At 32.2% G+C, this 19,343-nt stretch overlaps 1 protein-coding gene and 1 long non-coding RNA gene across 2 annotated transcripts; one reads left to right on the forward strand and one right to left on the reverse strand.

Annotated features, from left to right (window-relative positions):
• Positions 1-1,058: 1,058 nt before the first annotated feature.
• LOC148619572 (uncharacterized) lies at positions 1,059-3,272 on the reverse strand. The gene is made up of 2 exons (XM_088579638.1): positions 3,197-3,272; positions 1,059-3,043 (listed from the first exon to the last, which is right to left on the reverse strand). The coding sequence occupies exon 2, from the start codon at positions 3,025-3,027 to the stop codon at positions 1,309-1,311; it is 1,719 nt and encodes a 572-aa protein (XP_088435764.1). The 5' UTR covers positions 3,028-3,043; positions 3,197-3,272; the 3' UTR covers positions 1,059-1,308.
• Positions 3,273-3,752: 480 nt separating this feature from the next.
• On the forward strand, positions 3,753-9,291 carry LOC148619573 (uncharacterized). Its single transcript, XR_015921311.1, has 4 exons — positions 3,753-3,791; positions 6,990-7,386; positions 7,805-7,855; positions 8,784-9,291. It is a non-coding gene; the product is annotated as an uncharacterized LOC148619573 (long non-coding RNA).
• Positions 9,292-19,343: the final 10,052 nt, after the last annotated feature.

Here is a 19,343-nt window from a genome sequence, read left to right on the forward strand (position 1 = left end):
ACATATTTCTTACATAATTAATCAGATTTAAACAGTCAAATGTATTAATTGCTATTTTAATCAGCTGGTTACTCACGTCATTAAATTACTTTAGACTTAGACTTAGAAATCTTCAAAAAAGGACTAGATCATTAAATCAGGTCTGCCTTACGTTTTATAGAAAAAAGTGACAGTTTCCCAAACAAAAACCAAAAAAAAAAAAAAAGGAAGAAAAAAAGAAAAAAAAACATTTGAAAAATTCAAATTAAATTCAATTTACAAGTATATCTTTAGAAAAATCTGAATTATTAAAGAGTAATCAAGGGAACCAATGTTCTAGCGGTAATCAAAGAGTAATCAAGGGAACCAATGTTCTAGTGGTAATCAAAAGAATGTTATCCAGGGACAAAGTTCAGACATGGAAAACAGACAAACACAACAAAGAACATAAAGTAATTGAAATAATACATACAAAGTAAAAAAAGCAAATGAGCAACTCGGACTCCACTAAAACTGGGAACATAGACCAGGTGCACCGCACTGTAGCAGTTTAACTATGAACACATCAAGATCTCAAGAGAAGATTCCGATAAAAACGTTTCGCCTTGCTGCGACTAAATCTGTAGACAGTAATATATATGCACGGCAAGTTAATGACTTCCTGCATTACATGTCATCCCAAATCATTCAAATAGTGTCAGAAATCAGGACACCCCCCCCCCCGACACTGCAACTCCAGACACAAAAAAGATAAACACAATATGATAATAGTGGACATAGAAATTCAGTTTTAAATAACAATAGTTACAGTACAGTTCCAAAAACTACTGCTTTTGATGCTATTGATGTACATTTATGTCGGAAATGAACGAGGAAAACTGTGAGGTCATTGATTATGTCTCATTATAGGAATCTGATAGTTCAGTTGGGTCACAGTATCTATCATTGTAAAAATTTTGTTGTACATTGTTATACGAACTGTCATGTTGGACATGATAATATACTATAATCATTTCATAATCAAACTGTATAATTTGTGATACAGCCAATACAGGCGAAAAAAAATATAGCATGAGATTTATTTGTTATCAGGTAATTGTACTATAAATGAAGAAATACTAGTATGATAGTTTCTTTTGACAATTGCCGAAGGGTTTGATAAAACTGAATAACCGCCTGCGTGCTTTTCTCCTGTACGTTATTTTTCTGTCTTTTTTCTCTAGTCTTGCTGAGATTTAACAAAATCATTTACAAAACTTAAAAAAACTAATTTAATTTTTTGCAGTTTTTTTTATATTTTTTTTTCTGTATCAATTTCATTTTGCTACTTCATTTGTCAATTTTAATTCTAAAAATATTACAAACACCATCTATAAGATTTGTGACCATCAAACGACTGTTGTCTTTTTCAGAATGATAACTAAGAGCTGTTAGTTTTTTAAGGCGTTCGCAGTTTTTATATAGTTCTTTAAAACACAAACCATCCCCTGAGATGATAACTATATTGTTTGAGTTGAATCCGGCAACAATAACATAACCTTCATCGGTCAGTGCTATACCACGTGGTTGTACGAGAATCTCGTTTTCGAACTCCCATTTTATTTTTCCAGTTTTGTCACAACATACTACATCGTTGACATCCCACTTAGTGAAATAAAAATGTTCGGCTTTATAGGAGACATACAAAATACAATCACTTGGAAACTTAACAAAATGGTTATTTCTCCCTGACGTATCTAAAATCATGAACCCGTCATTGCTGATACGAATGACAATTTGATCGGTTTCGTTGTCTATACATGCAGATAGCCCGTATCCTGGTCCAGGGATCAAAACTTTCTGACGTGTTGATCCAGTTTCGATGTCTATAAATTTTATCTTCGATTTATCTGCCAATGTTGTAGCAACCATAGTTGAGTGTACCGGAGCCACATCAACTGGGGACCCATTGACATTGATATCTCTTTTCAAAGATCCATTTTCTTCAAAAACAAGAAGGCGTTCATTGGCGTTGTCGGCCATAACTATTTCCCCTGTTTTAGCAAAGGTGCACCCAGTAATGCGCATAGGTTTCTTTCCATCTGGTATAGGTATTTGCAAATGCCTTTGCAATATGTATTGCTGAACGGATTGTTCAGCTGGTCTTTTATCAAGTGCTTCTTTTTTTCTTAGTGCGCATGGAATGAAGTTTACTGGAACATCAACCATAGAAAGATGTCCAAGAAGTGTTTGACCACTGGTTATATACTTCGTAACTGGACTTATATTAAATTCACAATTTGTAACTGTAAATGATTCATCATGCATCAATGTCTGCATCAAATCCATGTCTTCTGTAATGCTTGTATCAATTTCCCTTATACCAAGCAATATTTGCATATCAGATGCATGTAGTTTCATGCTTTCAAAACCAGAGTACGTTTTTGATACTTTTTCTAACGCCAATTTACATTTGTTTAGGTGCAACTCTTTCATATTCTTGCGTTTTACATACTTTAAATTTAATTCACTAATAACTTTCTTTTCAAATTTTCTTAATTGAGCTTCCATTGCCAAAGACAACTCCAGAACGTTCGACTCACAAGTATCCCGGGATGACGTAAGAGTCTCGATATTTTCTTCGCATTTATCTATCATGCATTGGAAGTTAAGTTCGAGTTCTGCAAATGTCTTCTCTAGCTCTGTAATAATTGAGGAACTCCCAATATCCGAAACTATTGACGACAAGGGAGTTAATTTTCCACATATTTTGTGCTTGTTTTGAACACACTGTATACAACATAGAACATCATGCTTTGGACAAAGAAAATCAAATTTCAATCCATGAACACTACATTGATTTCTCAAAGTGCGAATGAATTCTGGTAATTGCAAATAATCTTTTACATTTTGTGTCAAGTGATTTTCAGAAGATCTCGAAATACTGTGTTGTTCATTGCATTCGGAACACAAGTATTGGTCACATTCGGGGCACCGAATGAATGCCGGTCTAGTATTGTTTCCAGAAACGCAAATATCACAAGTAGCTATAGGATGTAAAACATTCATTTCAGTTGATAATCTGCTGAAAACGAAAATGATTTAATGAAAATAGACTAAATGACAAAATACTACTTTGAACTTTTTAAACCTCATAGATTATCGGAATTATAAAATATAAATTTGTGATACTTACTTTATGTGAAAAAGTTTTATAAAGAAAAATTTTTATACATACCAAATTAAACTTGGAATAAAACCTCTTCGAAAAGCGCAATATTTCCTGTTTCAATCAGGAAATGATAGGATGTTCGATTTCCTTCTTTTAATCAATTAAAATTGTGTTATATAACCAGGATATTGTACGTTTCTTCTCATTGTTTTTTTTTTCGATCGATCAGAGTAGATGATGTGAAATTTAAATGTGTCTGTAAAAATGACGAATTAAAGCGCAATCAAGGGAACAAGGGTTCGAGTGATATTCAAAAGAATATAATACGATGATAACGACTAGAGAGAGAGAGAAAAAAAAAAGACACACACAACAAAGAACATGTAATAACCAAAATAACACGTACAAAGCAGAAAGTAAATAAGAAACTAGGGCTCCACTAAAAAGTAAGTGCATGGAATAATTGCAACACTTTAGTTGACACATCAAAATTGAATCATTTCAAGACAAAATAATATGACAGGAAAAAATCAAATCCATTGCAAAGGTTCAATTGTTCAAATACAGTGCCCTCTATCCTGGTTCCCGGGACTACGTTCCAGGTATTAGCTACTAGAAATACACTCTCACGATTTTGAAGAGCGCTGTAAACAAATTCAAGGTAACGTCAAGGCCGTACCGGTCGTTATATTTGTATATGTGTTACATACTGAATATTGCGATCGGGAACCAGTCTAAGTGCCCTCCTTCTTATACCCTTGCCTTCAAAACAGGAAATATATAATCAGCGAAGTGTCCGTCCTGCCTTTCATTTGTCACTCAGAACCTTTTTTGATACCTTATATCATAAACTGAAGCAAAGAAAAGATTGCAGTAGCATTTAGCTTAGTTGTATTACCAGTCTTAAATCATTTTAAGACTACATTAAACAAAAAAAAAGTTCAAGGTTCACACACATATATTTTACGTTTAACAGGTATTGCCTTTAACTGCATAGTTACTTCCGTTATATGACCTATGATAAGACCTATACTGCCACTACACTACACTGATTGTGATTTCCGTCTATGTACTGGAATCCTAAACTCCACAAAAATCCATACAAGCAATATTGCGTAGCTGAATCTGCAAAATGTACGACCAAACCTCTTTCAAAACTTGTAACTTCTATACTCACAGCTGTCAAAGAAGGTCTCCAGTCCTACCACAACACTTGTTACTCCCATAGTGGCGTTAATTCAATGTGGATCCTGAAAAATCAAAAGATCTTCTGGAGACCCTAAATTCAAGAATGTTATCAGAATATAATAACATTAAAACCTATGATTTTTCAACACTGTGTACTTTTATTCCCCAAACTCAGTTAAAATCTCGACTTAAAAATTTTATACATCGTTGTTTCTCCAAAAATAATGGTACACCTAGATATGAATATATAGTTCTCGGTAGAAATTCCTCATACTTTGTAAAAAAAATAATTCCGACTCATCTTCCATATACCTAGAAGATGTTTTCAAAATGCTGAAATTTTTTATCGACAATATATTTGTTCAGTGTGGTGGACGCGTTTTTCAACAAGAGGTCGGCAGTCCAATTGGAACAACGTATGCTCCCCCTACTTGCGAACCTAATCCTTTACTCTTATGAGGCTGAATTTATAGCTGATCTGATCCGAAAGAAAGAATATCGTTTAGCTAGATTTCGCTATATAGATGACGTATTATAGTTTCGGGGAATTGATGCATCACATCTACCCCAAAGAACTTGAGAAAAAAGATACAACAGACACAGTGAAGTCAACTGCATATCTTTACCTACACTTAGAGGTCGACGGTAAAGGAAAACGACTGACCAAACTTTACGACAAACGGGAAGACTTTCACCCAGAATTATCAACTTTCCTTTCATCTGTGTCAACGTCCCTTCAGCACTTGCGTATGGGGTTTTCATATCGCAACTCATACATTATGCCAGAGCTTGCCGTAACTACACTTTCTTTTTGTATCGCGCTAGACTTCTTACAATCAGCTTCTGGAACATTGTTATATTGCTAAAAGATCGAAGTCATAACCACAGAAGTTTTATGGTCGTCGTCATGAACTCGTGGATCGTTACGGTGTATCCATCTGCACCATGAAAACTGATTTGTTCAACGTGTAATAGTTTTCTTTTCCTCCTTCGTCTACCCCGAACTTAGCTTTTTTATGAGAAATTCGGCGGGTGTTTCTAAAAGCTAGTCCATGCTCCCGGTTTTGCTCATGTACATTTGTTATTTTGTATGTATTTTTTTAGTTATTTTATGTTCTTTGTTGTGTATGTCGGTTTCCCAAGTCTGGTCTTTGTCCCTGGATTACATTCTTTTGATTTCCGGTAGTATCTTGGTTCCCTTGATTACTATTTTGAGCTATACACCTTAATGTCCCGACTGTGTTTGTGCAACGGTTTCCACAGTCTTAAGTACAGAAAATACATTCGCTATTTCAAAGTATTTTATCTCTGCCATACTCAGCACTAAACCCCGTCAGAGCCAATAAATCAGCTAGCGAACTGACGATAGTTAATCAGGAAGCGGTTTGACGTCTGCAGAGGTGGTAGAATATTCACTCGTTTTACATATGTTTGGTATTTTTAAATAGTCTTTGCTCCTTCGTACATTGTGCACAGATTTTGTCTGTGTAGATCAACTGTCATGTTTTAGTTATGTAAAATAATATGTATGGAACAGATATGATAAAATCATCTAATAATCTACTATCATTATTAGATTAACAAGACACATTGAAATCATTTTACCATTTTTGTTTGTTTTGTTTTCGAATAAGAAGTTTCAAATCCCAAGAATAAAATCATTATACTAAAGATTAACATCCATGTTTAAGTCCTACCAACTACAAAAAGTTCATTACATCCATATTTCGACTTATCAACATCTATATTGGAGTCCCATAAACCCTTGATGTAGTTCCTTACATCTATGTCTGAGCCCTATTAACTACTTATGCAGTTCCTCACATTTATGTTTTGAGTCCTATTAATCCCTTACGTAGGTTCTCAATCTAATCTATGTTTGTGTTCTATCAACCCCTGATGTAGTTCTTCACATCTATGTTTGAGTCCTATCAATCCCTGATGTAGTTCCTCTCATTTATATTGGATTTCTATCAACCATTGATGTATTTCCCCATATCTATGTTTAGTCTTATCAACCCCAGATGTAGTTCCCCACATCTATGTTTGAGTCCTATCAACCCCTCATTTATGTTTGAGTCTTGTCAAACCCTGATGTATTGTTTTATATTTATAACCTCTTATGTTGTTCCTTACATCCATGTTTGAATCCTATCAACCCCTTTTTGAAGTTCCTTACATCCATGTACGAGCGATTTGTTAATTATTGGGACCTTTTTTTAAGTGCTAAGTTGCATTTATAGAAAATCTCTACGATGATGCGAAATTTGTTGAATTCACATCTGTTGCCTCTCGTGCTTGCGAACTTGTATATCTTATTAAATTCAAAATGCAAATGCAAGAAAATGTAATGTAGACATTTCAAGTCATTATTATATACTTACCACATGGTTTAATTGTTTATCTATCTGGACGGAAAATCTTTTGAACTTTTTAACAGTAACATTGAAAAACCTATTGCAATAATCGATTTCAAAATCCTTTACTTATTTCCCCTACATTGTAATCATGTGATTTTTATCAAACCATAAAGTCATGTAGGAGTCACATCTTTACCACCTTGATATGTGAATATAATATATATATCTAATAAGAATCAGTGTATGGTAAAAGGATACTACATCATGAGTTTGATATTTCTGCTTTAACTTTTTTTATATTGTGATTGCAGTTGTCATAAACTCTGGTAATGGAGGAATAGAAACTATGAAACAGCCAAGTAGTCCTATGGTAACTGGAGCTTAAGATACCTTAAAAAGGACAGACAAATGTACTACATATAATACCACTGCAGACGAGACTGAGAAGGCACAAGTAACATATATTTTGACAGAAAACGACAATTCAAGGCAACATGGTCACTTTAAGAGACCAACCACGAGTGCGTTCTTTTACGAAAATCAATCATGAAACAAGAACAAAGCACACTTGTGTAAACTTGAGAACTACTAGATGGGGTGTTCAAGCGATATCATATTGTCCTCCGAGTTACAAAAATGCAAGCGTCATAGATAAATGTTACCGTCGTTCATTGATGGAATCGAGACCTCTTGCAGTGAACAAACAAGGTAAATACCATGCTTACAAGAATAAATATTGTTCTCTTTGGTGTGTCGGCTATACCAATATATGTTGTATTCTTTTTAAAAGTATGGAAGGCAGTAAGATTTGATCAAATTTTCAATCTGACAACGTACAGTTTAAAAGATTATCTGATTAAGGAAGCCCAATACTAAATTCTGATCCCAGACGATGTTAATGTGAGATACTGTATAAGCAGTCTTAGTCAAAGTAATTACCCAATGTGTAGACGGTTCATAAATCCAGTTTTCAATCGTAAACTAAGCTAGTTTTACAGAAATTGGTTTTGCATAACCTCGAAAAAAGTTAAGGACGATATGATGTCTAGCTGGTGCCATTAATAGTGAACTTCTAGGGCATGAAGTAAAAGATGAAGCTCAATTATCGACATTATTTTCGTTTAAGGAGAAAGAAATAAATACGGTACATGGTCGATGCGATAAGTGGACACGCAAGGTATGAATTTAAAAAAAAATAGTTACTATACCTTTCATTTTGCATTTGGGATTTGAGTGATAAAAACATTATACCACACAAACATAAACTAAATGCTATGTTTTTTAAAGTCTATGAAATGTATCCATCGGTAAGAAAAATACAAATAATGATATGTCATTTAATCAAATAAAACTGACAGACAATAAACTATGGTAAATATCATTCTTAAGACCGATATATATGAGACAAAAATTACAGATGATACCAATTAACTAGTGTAACTTACATGTGGTACCAAACTAAATGGTTTTTTTAAAAGGAAATACAAAATTTTGAATTTCTGATGAGCATGTGACTTTAATCAAATCATCAATGTAAAGAAATGAGGTATTTTATACATTCGTCAGATGAGTACACCAACGGAATTCCAAATTTATAGAACAGTTGCAGAAATGTTCTAAATATTTTGTCAAATTAAAAAGCTATTTAAAGATGATGCTTGATAGAATAAAATCAAGAATGTCGACCAGCAAAGTATAAGTGTAGACATGTTTAAACATAGATTTCAGAATTGCCGAAAATCGCTCATCATTTTACACGTCTTTTGTAGTTGGAAAATAAGAAATTAAATATTATTTTATAAGCTGTACAATAAATTTGGAATAATGAATGGTGAAACAAAAATATTAAATGACGTATAAGAAATGAAATTTAATATTAAATGCGAAATGTTGTATCGGAAATGAAGAATAACTTGAATACAAATTGTAAATGCTATATCATGAACGGTAGGAGGAGAATGTTTTCGCCATCTGTACACTGTATTAATCAGATTTTCGCGCAATAAACAATATGCACATGGAAAATTTATATTATTTTTCAATAGACAAAATATTTATCATAGCCAGTTCTTAAGTATGTTGTCATTATATATTTTTTGTTCCAGACAAAAAAGATATGTGACCATCTGCCAACTTACACCAACACCAGATTTATTTTAGAATTCTTTGTTGACTTGCCGGAAAACACCTCAACATCAGAGATGATTCAAATAGGCTTCTTATTTTTGTGGACGAAAAACGTGAATGATATAACCTTAACACAACATAGAATTTTATTTGAAGTCAATGGGAAGCGAACACTTCTAAAAGTAACAACTCAACTGACAGTTCAAAAGACAATATATGCCCATGAGTTACCAAGTATAAAACAAAGAATTAAAAACCAGTATATAACTTTAATTGAGAAATATATCTCCCACCGAAAGTTTAAAACGGTGAAGTTTCAGAAAAAAATCGTTTACTAATTTAATTGCAATTAAGACATATTCCAATGAGTAAGCCTTTTACCGCTTTCTTTCAATATAAAATAAAGATCAATATTCCTTATGAGGCCCAGTCTGTTTTATGTGGTGATCTTGAAATGTCAGTAAGACAGGAGGATAAAGACCTTAAAATCCGTTCAGTTTATAAGATTCATTGTGAATTGCGATATGAAAAAAATCCGAAATTAACAGTTCTATCAATTATAACTTTCGTTTGTTGTAGCTTTTCTTCTCTTTCACTTATCATATTGATTGTGGCCAACCGATGCAGGAATTTCCATGTTGAGATTCCATTTTCAAACCTGGAGAATGTGGCTGTGTCTTTGTTATTATCAAACCTCTTATTTATGATAGATATAGGTGCAATAGACAATAAGACCTTGATCTGCTACATTGTTAGCATATCTTTGCATTATTTATGGTTGTTAGTGTTTTCCTTTACGAGTTTTGCTGTTTTGCATATCGTCACCACTTTACTTCACTTGAAAGAACGACGATTCGAAACACGAAAATGTAGGAAAAGGCGTCTAATGACCTATATAGGGTTACTTACACCTAAGCTGTTTGTTGGTCCTGCAGTAGCAATGGACTTGTACGGACCAAATTATTTTTCCCCGGGATATGCCAAGTCTGTCTGTTTCCCAACACAATACCCTGGAAATCTAATTTTCTTTACTGGTCCTGTACTAGTGTCAATCATTGTCAACACTGTTTGCAGGATGAGTTGCAGGTTGCCTTGTTCAGATCATTGCCAGAATACACATGGCCAAGGTATCTAAGATGAACATCCGTGAGTCGTCTACTTTCTCTGAAGCAAAACTTTTTCTTCGAATGTTGGCTCTGTCAGGATGTTTCTGGGTTATAGGAATAATAGCTGTATTTGCCGAGATTGTATGGCTTGAGTATGTGTTTACAGTGTTATGTGGGTTACAGGGATTACTTGTAACCGTTGCAAATCTAACGACAAGGCGAATGGATTGTTTCAAATGTGGCCAGCGCTCAACTACTCAAGATATCTATAGTATAGCGGATAATTAATGCAAAATATTTCCTTAACAAACAAAGAAATTTGACATGATTGCAGTTAAATTATTTTAGAAAGTAAATTTGTTTTTGCTCTGAGATATAAAAAAAACCTAAATATTACTATGGTTTTACGCAAAATTATATTGACACTTATACCGAAACTTTTTTGGTATGTTCCATCCTTTCATTTGTCAGAATGCTTTACTAATATTGTATCTTTAATAATATATGTTATTTAATAAATATATGTGGATAGATTCGTAGTATTTGGCCATAATAAAAACACTCAAGTTTGGCTCAGTATAAATGTAGAAGTGAATCAGTAGAAAGCACAATTTTATCAAAAATTACAAAATCAACAAAAACAAAAATAACAAGTAATAAGGTATATTATATTAGGCAAATCTGCTGTCTCCTTAAGAGCATTCCAGTTTTGATAGAACCAATTAGTAAATAAAAAGTATTGATGATAGTTGTCGTATTTTTTTTTGTATCATTCTCTAACTGCAACTAGAACTACACGTAAAAAAATCTTTATATCATGAAACGATTGCAATGAAGATCTAATAATAGTTCATAATAAACAAGTATCCGTGATTTATTTCGAAAAAAAAATATTCAAATGTTTTTGTGGTTTTTTTGTTTTGTTTTGTTTTGTTTTGTTTTTTTTTTTTTTTGATAAAAAAAATCATTTACGTTAGACAAATATTACATGTATGTCACACAAAAAAAAACATATTTTACGACACACGAAAGCTACGTTGTCCTCACCGTAAAGATTGATAAATAAAAACAAAAGTTGAAATAATCAATGTTGAAATTGATATAGTGCATGTACATATGTAAGGTACAAAGAAAGGTAACACAATGACGAAATATAAAACAATTAATATGGAAAGAAGGGGAAATTCATAACAATGTCATAAACAGAAACATTCTATAAATCAATAAATGATAAAATAAAAAAAAAGGAAATAATACAAAACTTTAATCAATTACAGCATCGACAAGATTTACGTGACGGTAATACTACTGGTTTTTTGTGTGTGTGTGGTTTTTTTTTATTTGTTTTTTTTTGTGTTTGTTTGTTTGTTTGTTTTTTTGTTTGGTTATGTTTTTTTGTTTTGTTTTGTGCGTTCTGTTACTTGATATCTGTTGTCTTTTTTTCTGATATGTTTTATCTACAAATTTCTCTTCGCTTAAGGGAACCAAGGTTATAGCGGTAATCAAAAGAATGTGACCCAGGGACGAAGACCAGACATGGAAAACACTAAAAACTGGGAGCATGGACCAGGTGCACCGGTAGGGTAAGCGTCCTCTGTTTTTTTCTAGAAACACCCGCCGAGTTGCTCATAAAAAGTCAAGTCCGGGGTAGACAAACGAGGAAAGGAAAACTGTGACCCGTTGAATAAATCAGTTTTCATGGTGCAGATGGATACACCATAATCAATAAATGTGATTACGTTTGGCACTATCTACAAAACTGTTCCTCAGTTTCTGAGTAAAAAATTTCAACGTATCTGTCGGATTCTATCTTATTAGCACTAGGTGGTTAAATGAGCATTTATTTGTGATTATAAGAAATTATTGAAAAAATATATATGGTTATTTGAAGACCTTAAAAATTTTACATTTAAAAAGTATCGTTTGGCGTTTAACGTGATATTTATTTTTTGTTGACTTCAAGCAAAAGTGTCTTCTCAAATCAAGAAGCTTTTAATTGTTTTCATTAGATATTAAATTTAATTGAAATAATACAATTAAATGTTAAATTTATATTTCTTTCAATGATACCTAGATGATTAAAAGTGACATCAGCCAGGAAGTTTCTTGGATTAACGTTTTTAAATCCGTCTTATTGGAGTAAAAATTAGGACACAGCATTTTTCTATAGCTTTAAGCCGGTAAAAACAAGTTTAATAAAGAAATATAACATAACGTAGTACGATAAAACTTGATATTAGACAAAGGTTAAACAATTTTTATATATATATAACTCGGTGGGTGTTTCTAAAAAGGTGAGGACGTTTACCCTACCAGTGCACCTGGTCCATGCTCCAAGCTTTTAGTGGAGTCCGAAATGCTCATTTACTTTTGATTACTCTTTGAAATGAATTTATATTTCAATACGTGTTCTTAGAAAAGATGAAATATACATTAATTGGTTTATACGTGCAATTGTAAGAAATATGGCAAATTTATAATACATTTGTAAAACTACTTGATAAAATTCGAATTGATGTCTTTCCTTCTTATTTTCTTGAAATACTATAGAACATAGTACCAATGAATATATAAAAAATTCTTAAAGATTAAATACATATACATATATATTTGTGTGTGTGTGTGTGTGTGTGTGTGTGTGTGTGTGTGTGTGTGTGAAGGACTTAGTTAGGTTAGTAGATACAAATTGATTTAACCTCTTCACATATATAAAGAAAAATAAAGAGATGTAACAAAAACAAAAAAAAAGAAGAAAAAAAAAGAAAGACCGTATAACAGATGGCAATATCAAGCCAAAAAATACAATACAATACAAACAGAATGCATAAAATTCCAACCATGCATAATTGGTAAAATTAGTAGTCAAAACAGGACGAAAACTATATATATATATATATATATATATATATATATATATTGATGATTTTTTGAAAATCTACGTCTTGAATATTTTTGTCAGAAACAGATTATTACTCAATGGGCTCCCGATAACGGAAATGGAACTATTTAAAGCACGTGTTAGACGTATTTGTATATCCTTGGTCCTATGCAACTGTTTCAATTTTAATGGTCTTTGTGATGTCACACTTCCAAATTTCTATGCAAAACATCTTTGGTTTTGTTTCAAAGCATAAAACAGTTAAAACAAAAGAAAATCTTTTGGATGAAAACTTTTCTGAGAGCGTGCATTTTAAATTTAAGCGGAAGGCCCTTTTCTTCAAATATTTTGCGTATATAATTGGTATATAGAAAGGTGTAGACATCTGGGATCTCAATAGCTGTAAGTTCGAAGATTCAATCATAATTTTTATTAAGTGGCTAGCGGAAAAAAAGAGATATATCTGCATTTACCTCACGGCATTTGGATCTAATGCATTCTTCGCTTTCTTTCAATATAAAATAAAGATCAATATTCCTTATGAGGCCCAGTCTGTTTTATGTGGTGATCTTGAAATGTCAGTAAGACAGGAGGATAAAGACCTTAAAATCCGTTCAGTTTATAAGATTCATTGTGAATTGCGATATGAAAAAAATCCGAAATTAACAGTTCTATCAATTATAACTTTCGTTTGTTGTAGCTTTTCTTCTCTTTCACTTATCATATTGATTGTGGCCAACCGATGCAGGAATTTCCATGTTGAGATTCCATTTTCAAACCTGGAGAATGTGGCTGTGTCTTTGTTATTATCAAACCTCTTATTTATGATAGATATAGGTGCAATAGACAATAAGACCTTGATCTGCTACATTGTTAGCATATCTTTGCATTATTTATGGTTGTTAGTGTTTTCCTTTACGAGTTTTGCTGTTTTGCATATCGTCACCACTTTACTTCACTTGAAAGAACGACGATTCGAAACACGAAAATGTAGGAAAAGGCGTCTAATGACCTATATAGGGTTACTTACACCTAAGCTGTTTGTTGGTCCTGCAGTAGCAATGGACTTGTACGGACCAAATTATTTTTCCCCGGGATATGCCAAGTCTGTCTGTTTCCCAACACAATACCCTGGAAATCTAATTTTCTTTACTGGTCCTGTACTAGTGTCAATCATTGTCAACACTGTTTGCAGGATGAGTTGCAGGTTGCCTTGTTCAGATCATTGCCAGAATACACATGGCCAAGGTATCTAAGATGAACATCCGTGAGTCGTCTACTTTCTCTGAAGCAAAACTTTTTCTTCGAATGTTGGCTCTGTCAGGATGTTTCTGGGTTATAGGAATAATAGCTGTATTTGCCGAGATTGTATGGCTTGAGTATGTGTTTACAGTGTTATGTGGGTTACAGGGATTACTTGTAACCGTTGCAAATCTAACGACAAGGCGAATGGATTGTTTCAAATGTGGCCAGCGCTCAACTACTCAAGATATCTATAGTATAGCGGATAATTAATGCAAAATATTTCCTTAACAAACAAAGAAATTTGACATGATTGCAGTTAAATTATTTTAGAAAGTAAATTTGTTTTTGCTCTGAGATATAAAAAAAACCTAAATATTACTATGGTTTTACGCAAAATTATATTGACACTTATACCGAAACTTTTTTGGTATGTTCCATCCTTTCATTTGTCAGAATGCTTTACTAATATTGTATCTTTAATAATATATGTTATTTAATAAATATATGTGGATAGATTCGTAGTATTTGGCCATAATAAAAACACTCAAGTTTGGCTCAGTATAAATGTAGAAGTGAATCAGTAGAAAGCACAATTTTATCAAAAATTACAAAATCAACAAAAACAAAAATAACAAGTAATAAGGTATATTATATTAGGCAAATCTGCTGTCTCCTTAAGAGCATTCCAGTTTTGATAGAACCAATTAGTAAATAAAAAGTATTGATGATAGTTGTCGTATTTTTTTTTTGTATCATTCTCTAACTGCAACTAGAACTACACGTAAAAAAATCTTTATATCATGAAACGATTGCAATGAAGATCTAATAATAGTTCATAATAAACAAGTATCCGTGATTTATTTCGAAAAAAAAATATTCAAATGTTTTTGTGGTTTTTTTGTTTTGTTTTGTTTTGTTTTGTTTTTTTTTTTTTGATAAAAAAAATCATTTACGTTAGACAAATATTACATGTATGTCACACAAAAAAAACATATTTTACGACACACGAAAGCTACGTTGTCCTCACCGTAAAGATTGATAAATAAAAACAAAAGTTGAAATAATCAATGTTGAAATTGATATAGTGCATGTACATATGTAAGGTACAAAGAAAGGTAACACAATGACGAAATATAAAACAATTAATATGGAAAGAAGGGGAAATTCATAACAATGTCATAAACAGAAACATTCCATAAATCAATAAATGATAAAATAAAAAAAAAAGGAAATAATACAAAACTTTAATCAATTACAGCATCGACAAGATTTACGTGACGGTAATACTACTGGTTTTGTGTGTGGTTTTTTTTTATTTGTTTTTTTTTGTGTTTGTTTGTTTGTTTGTTTTTTTGTTTGGTTATGTTTTTTTGTTTTGTTTTGTGCGTTCTGTTACTTGATATCTGTTGTCTTTTTTTCTGATATGTTTTATCTACTAATTTCTCTTCGCTTAAGGGAACCAAGGTTATAGCGGTAATCAAAAGAATGTGACCCAGGGACGAAGACCAGACATGGAAAACACTAAAAACTGGGAGCATGGACCAGGTGCACCGGTAGGGTAAGCGTCCTCTGTTTTTTTCTAGAAACACCCGCCGAGTTGCTCATAAAAAGTCAAGTCCGGGGTAGACAAACGAGGAAAGGAAAACTGTGACCCGTTGAATAAATCAGTTTTCATGGTGCAGATGGATACACCATAATCAATAAATGTGATTACGTTTGGCACTATCTACAAAACTGTTCCTCAGTTTCTGAGTAAAAAATTTCAACGTATCTGTCGGATTCTATCTTATTAGCACTAGGTGGTTAAATGAGCATTTATTTGTGATTATAAGAAATTATTGAAAAAATATATATGGTTATTTGAAGACCTTAAAAATTTTACATTTAAAAAGTATCGTTTGGCGTTTAACGTGATATTTATTTTTTGTTGACTTCAAGCAAAAGTGTCTTCTCAAATCAAGAAGCTTTTAATTGTTTTCATTAGATATTAAATTTAATTGAAATAATACAATTAAATGTTAAATTTATATTTCTTTCAATGATACCTAGATGATTAAAAGTGACATCAGCCAGGAAGTTTCTTGGATTAACGTTTTTAAATCCGTCTTATTGGAGTAAAAATTAGGACACAGCATTTTTCTATAGCTTTAAGCCGGTAAAAACAAGTTTAATAAAGAAATATAACATAACGTAGTACGATAAAACTTGATATTAGACAAAGGTTAAACAATTTTTATATATATATAACTCGGTGGGTGTTTCTAAAAAGGTGAGGACGTTTACCCTACCAGTGCACCTGGTCCATGCTCCAAGCTTTTAGTGGAGTCCGAAATGCTCATTTACTTTTGATTACTCTTTGAAATGAATTTATATTTCAAAACGTGTTCTTAGAAAAGATGAAATATACATTAATTGGTTTATACGTGCAATTGTAAGAAATATGGCAAATTTATAATACATTTGTAAAACTGCTTGATAAAATTCGAATTGATGTCTTTCCTTCTTATTTTCTTGAAATACTATAGAACATAGTACCAGTGAATATATAAAAAATTCTTAAAGATTAAATACATATACATATATATTTGTGGGTGTGTGTGTGTGTGTGTGTGTGTGTGTGTGTGTGAAGGACTTAGTTAGGTTAGTAGATACAAATTGATTTAACCTCTTCACATATATAAAGAAAAATAAAGAGATGTAACAAAAACAAAAAAAAAAGAAGAAAAAAAAAGAAAGACCGTATAACAGATGGCAATATCAAGCCAAAAAATACAATACAATACAAACAGAATGCATAAAATTCCAACCATGCATAATTGGTAAAATTAGTAGTCAAAACAGGACGAAAACTATATATATATATATATATATATATATATATATATATATATATATTGATGATTTTTTGAAAATCTACGTCTTGAATATTTTTGTCAGAAACAGATTATTACTCAATGGGCTCCCGATAACGGAAATGGAACTATTTAAAGCACGTGTTAGACGTATTTGTATATCCTTGGTCCTATGCAACTGTTTCAATTTTAATGGTCTTTGTGATGTCACACTTCCAAATTTCTATGCAAAACATCTTTGGTTTTGTTTCAAAGCATAAAACAGTTAAAACAAAAGAAAATCTTTTGGATGAAAACTTTTCTGAGAGCGTGCATTTTAAATTTAAGCGGAAGGCCCTTTTCTTCAAATATTTTGCGTATATAATTGGTATATAGAAAGGTGTAGACATCTGGGATCTCAATAGCTGTAAGTTCGAAGATTCAATCATAATTTTTATTAAGTGGCTAGCGGAAAAAAAGAGATATATCTGCATTTACCTCGCGGCATTTGGATCTAATGCATTTTTTTTTAAATATTGTTGACAATGGCAGAAACAAAATTATCATACCACCTCCAAATGTTAAAATGTGTCAAATTAGAGACTTCATTAATATCGCAGACTTACAATAAAGTTGTGAAGCTGAATGAGATATGACCTTAGATTTTGATTTAAAATTTCAATAAAAAATTATATGGAGCGCTTTACAAAAATCCTTAACAAATAGAAAAGTAATTGATGACTACAAATTTTGTGTGTGTATTGTTGTAAAAATGTAGTTTTTTTGTTGCATCTAATTTTACATGTACCCTCCAGGAGCGGATACAGGATCTCACGTTGGGGGGGGGGGGCGTAAATTGAATTAAAAAACATTGGGGGTAAAAGTTGCGAAAAATCAACAATTTATGCAAAACTAAATGTTTTGTTTTCAATTCTAGGGCAAGCGTACGTCCGTCACACAAGTCATTTAATCCGCGCCTGCCCTCACTATCACTGTTGACGAGGACTGTGATTTAACAGGAACCTTAAGCTCCATCGGCTACTAAGGATATTCATAAATGGACGAAGTTGATAAAATTTTAAATACTCTCATAAAAAAAAATTATAAATATATATGTATATTTACAATAGTTTTGTTAAGGAGAAACTCTAGCATACTCATCAACTATTGCTCGGTATAGCAGTTTTTTCTTCTTTTTGTTCTGTAGTGTTAGATATATAGAATCGAATCTTAACCTTTAACGACAAAATTGTAAGAATTGTCATGCTTCGTGGACGATTTCTTATTAGACGTGTTTCTAGAAAAGCAGAGGACGCTTACCCTACTGGTGCACCTGGTCCATGCTCCCAGTTTTTAGTGGAGTCCGAGTTGCTCATTTGCTTTTGTTACTTTGTATGTAGGATTTTAGTAACTTTATGTTTTTGTTGTGTATGTCTGTTTTCAATGTCTGGTATTTGTCCCTGGATTACATTCTTTTGATTACCACTATAACCATGGTTCCCTTGATTACTCTTTAATTAATCATTTGGTAAAGTGGTATATAATGTGAATTTAATGAACTTAAGCGGAGGAGAGAAATTTTAGATTAACTAAAGATTAACTAATCTTTAGAGTTTTTTTAGGATCCCATTACGCGAGTAAACAGTTTTACAGCATTTCATTTGTCCTTGCTTTACTGCGGACACAATTAAGGACAACATTATGTACTATCATCAGAAGAATGCTACTTTTCAAATAAATATTTCAAAATAGTGACAACTTTGAATTAATTAAAGTATTCAAAATATGAATTTGGTTGTTTGATGTCACATTTCTGTTTCACAGACGAGACTAAATGTGTTAGTAATATTAACGGCCAAGAAAGCACCGAACATGACATTTGTCGGTATTTTACTCCATTGCTATGTGAAAGGTGTTGTTGGCAAAGCAGGACATGCTAACCCTTCCGGGGCACATGTCATTCCCGGTATATATGTGGGTTGATATAACAAGTGCTTTAGTTTTCTGTGTCCGGTATAGTTTTTCTACCTGATTTTTCAGTAGCCCTCCAGCTAAGAATCATGTTAAATGTAACTCATGGGTAAAAAGCCTACATATTTTTATTTTTGATATTTTGTTTCAATTGCCATAGTAAACGGAAATTAACATTCAGTTTTTTATGTAACCTGTGTTCTTCGGAGATAAAAATTATAGAGAATACATTATAGATTTAAAACTTAAGGAAGATAACTCTGTAAATGGAACTTTAATACAATAGAATCCATTGGAATCTATCTCCTAAAAGCAGGCAGATTTGAATGAATAATTACACATTTCATAATATAGAGCCATAAAACAACTTAATTACAAACATAAAAATATGTAACCTTTTTGGGGGTGTATTATTTTTTGTATGTCTCTGAATTGTCTTTCTGTTTTTGATGCTTTGAATTTTTTATGCCGCCATTCGTATAGTCTTAAACAAATATGTACGAAATA

Source organism: Perna viridis, chromosome 4 (assembly GCF_037379345.1).
Source record: "Perna viridis isolate PV_CMFRI_1.1 ecotype Kerala chromosome 4, ASM3737934v1, whole genome shotgun sequence".
NCBI classification, from domain to species: Eukaryota; Metazoa; Mollusca; class Bivalvia; order Mytilida; family Mytilidae; genus Perna; species Perna viridis.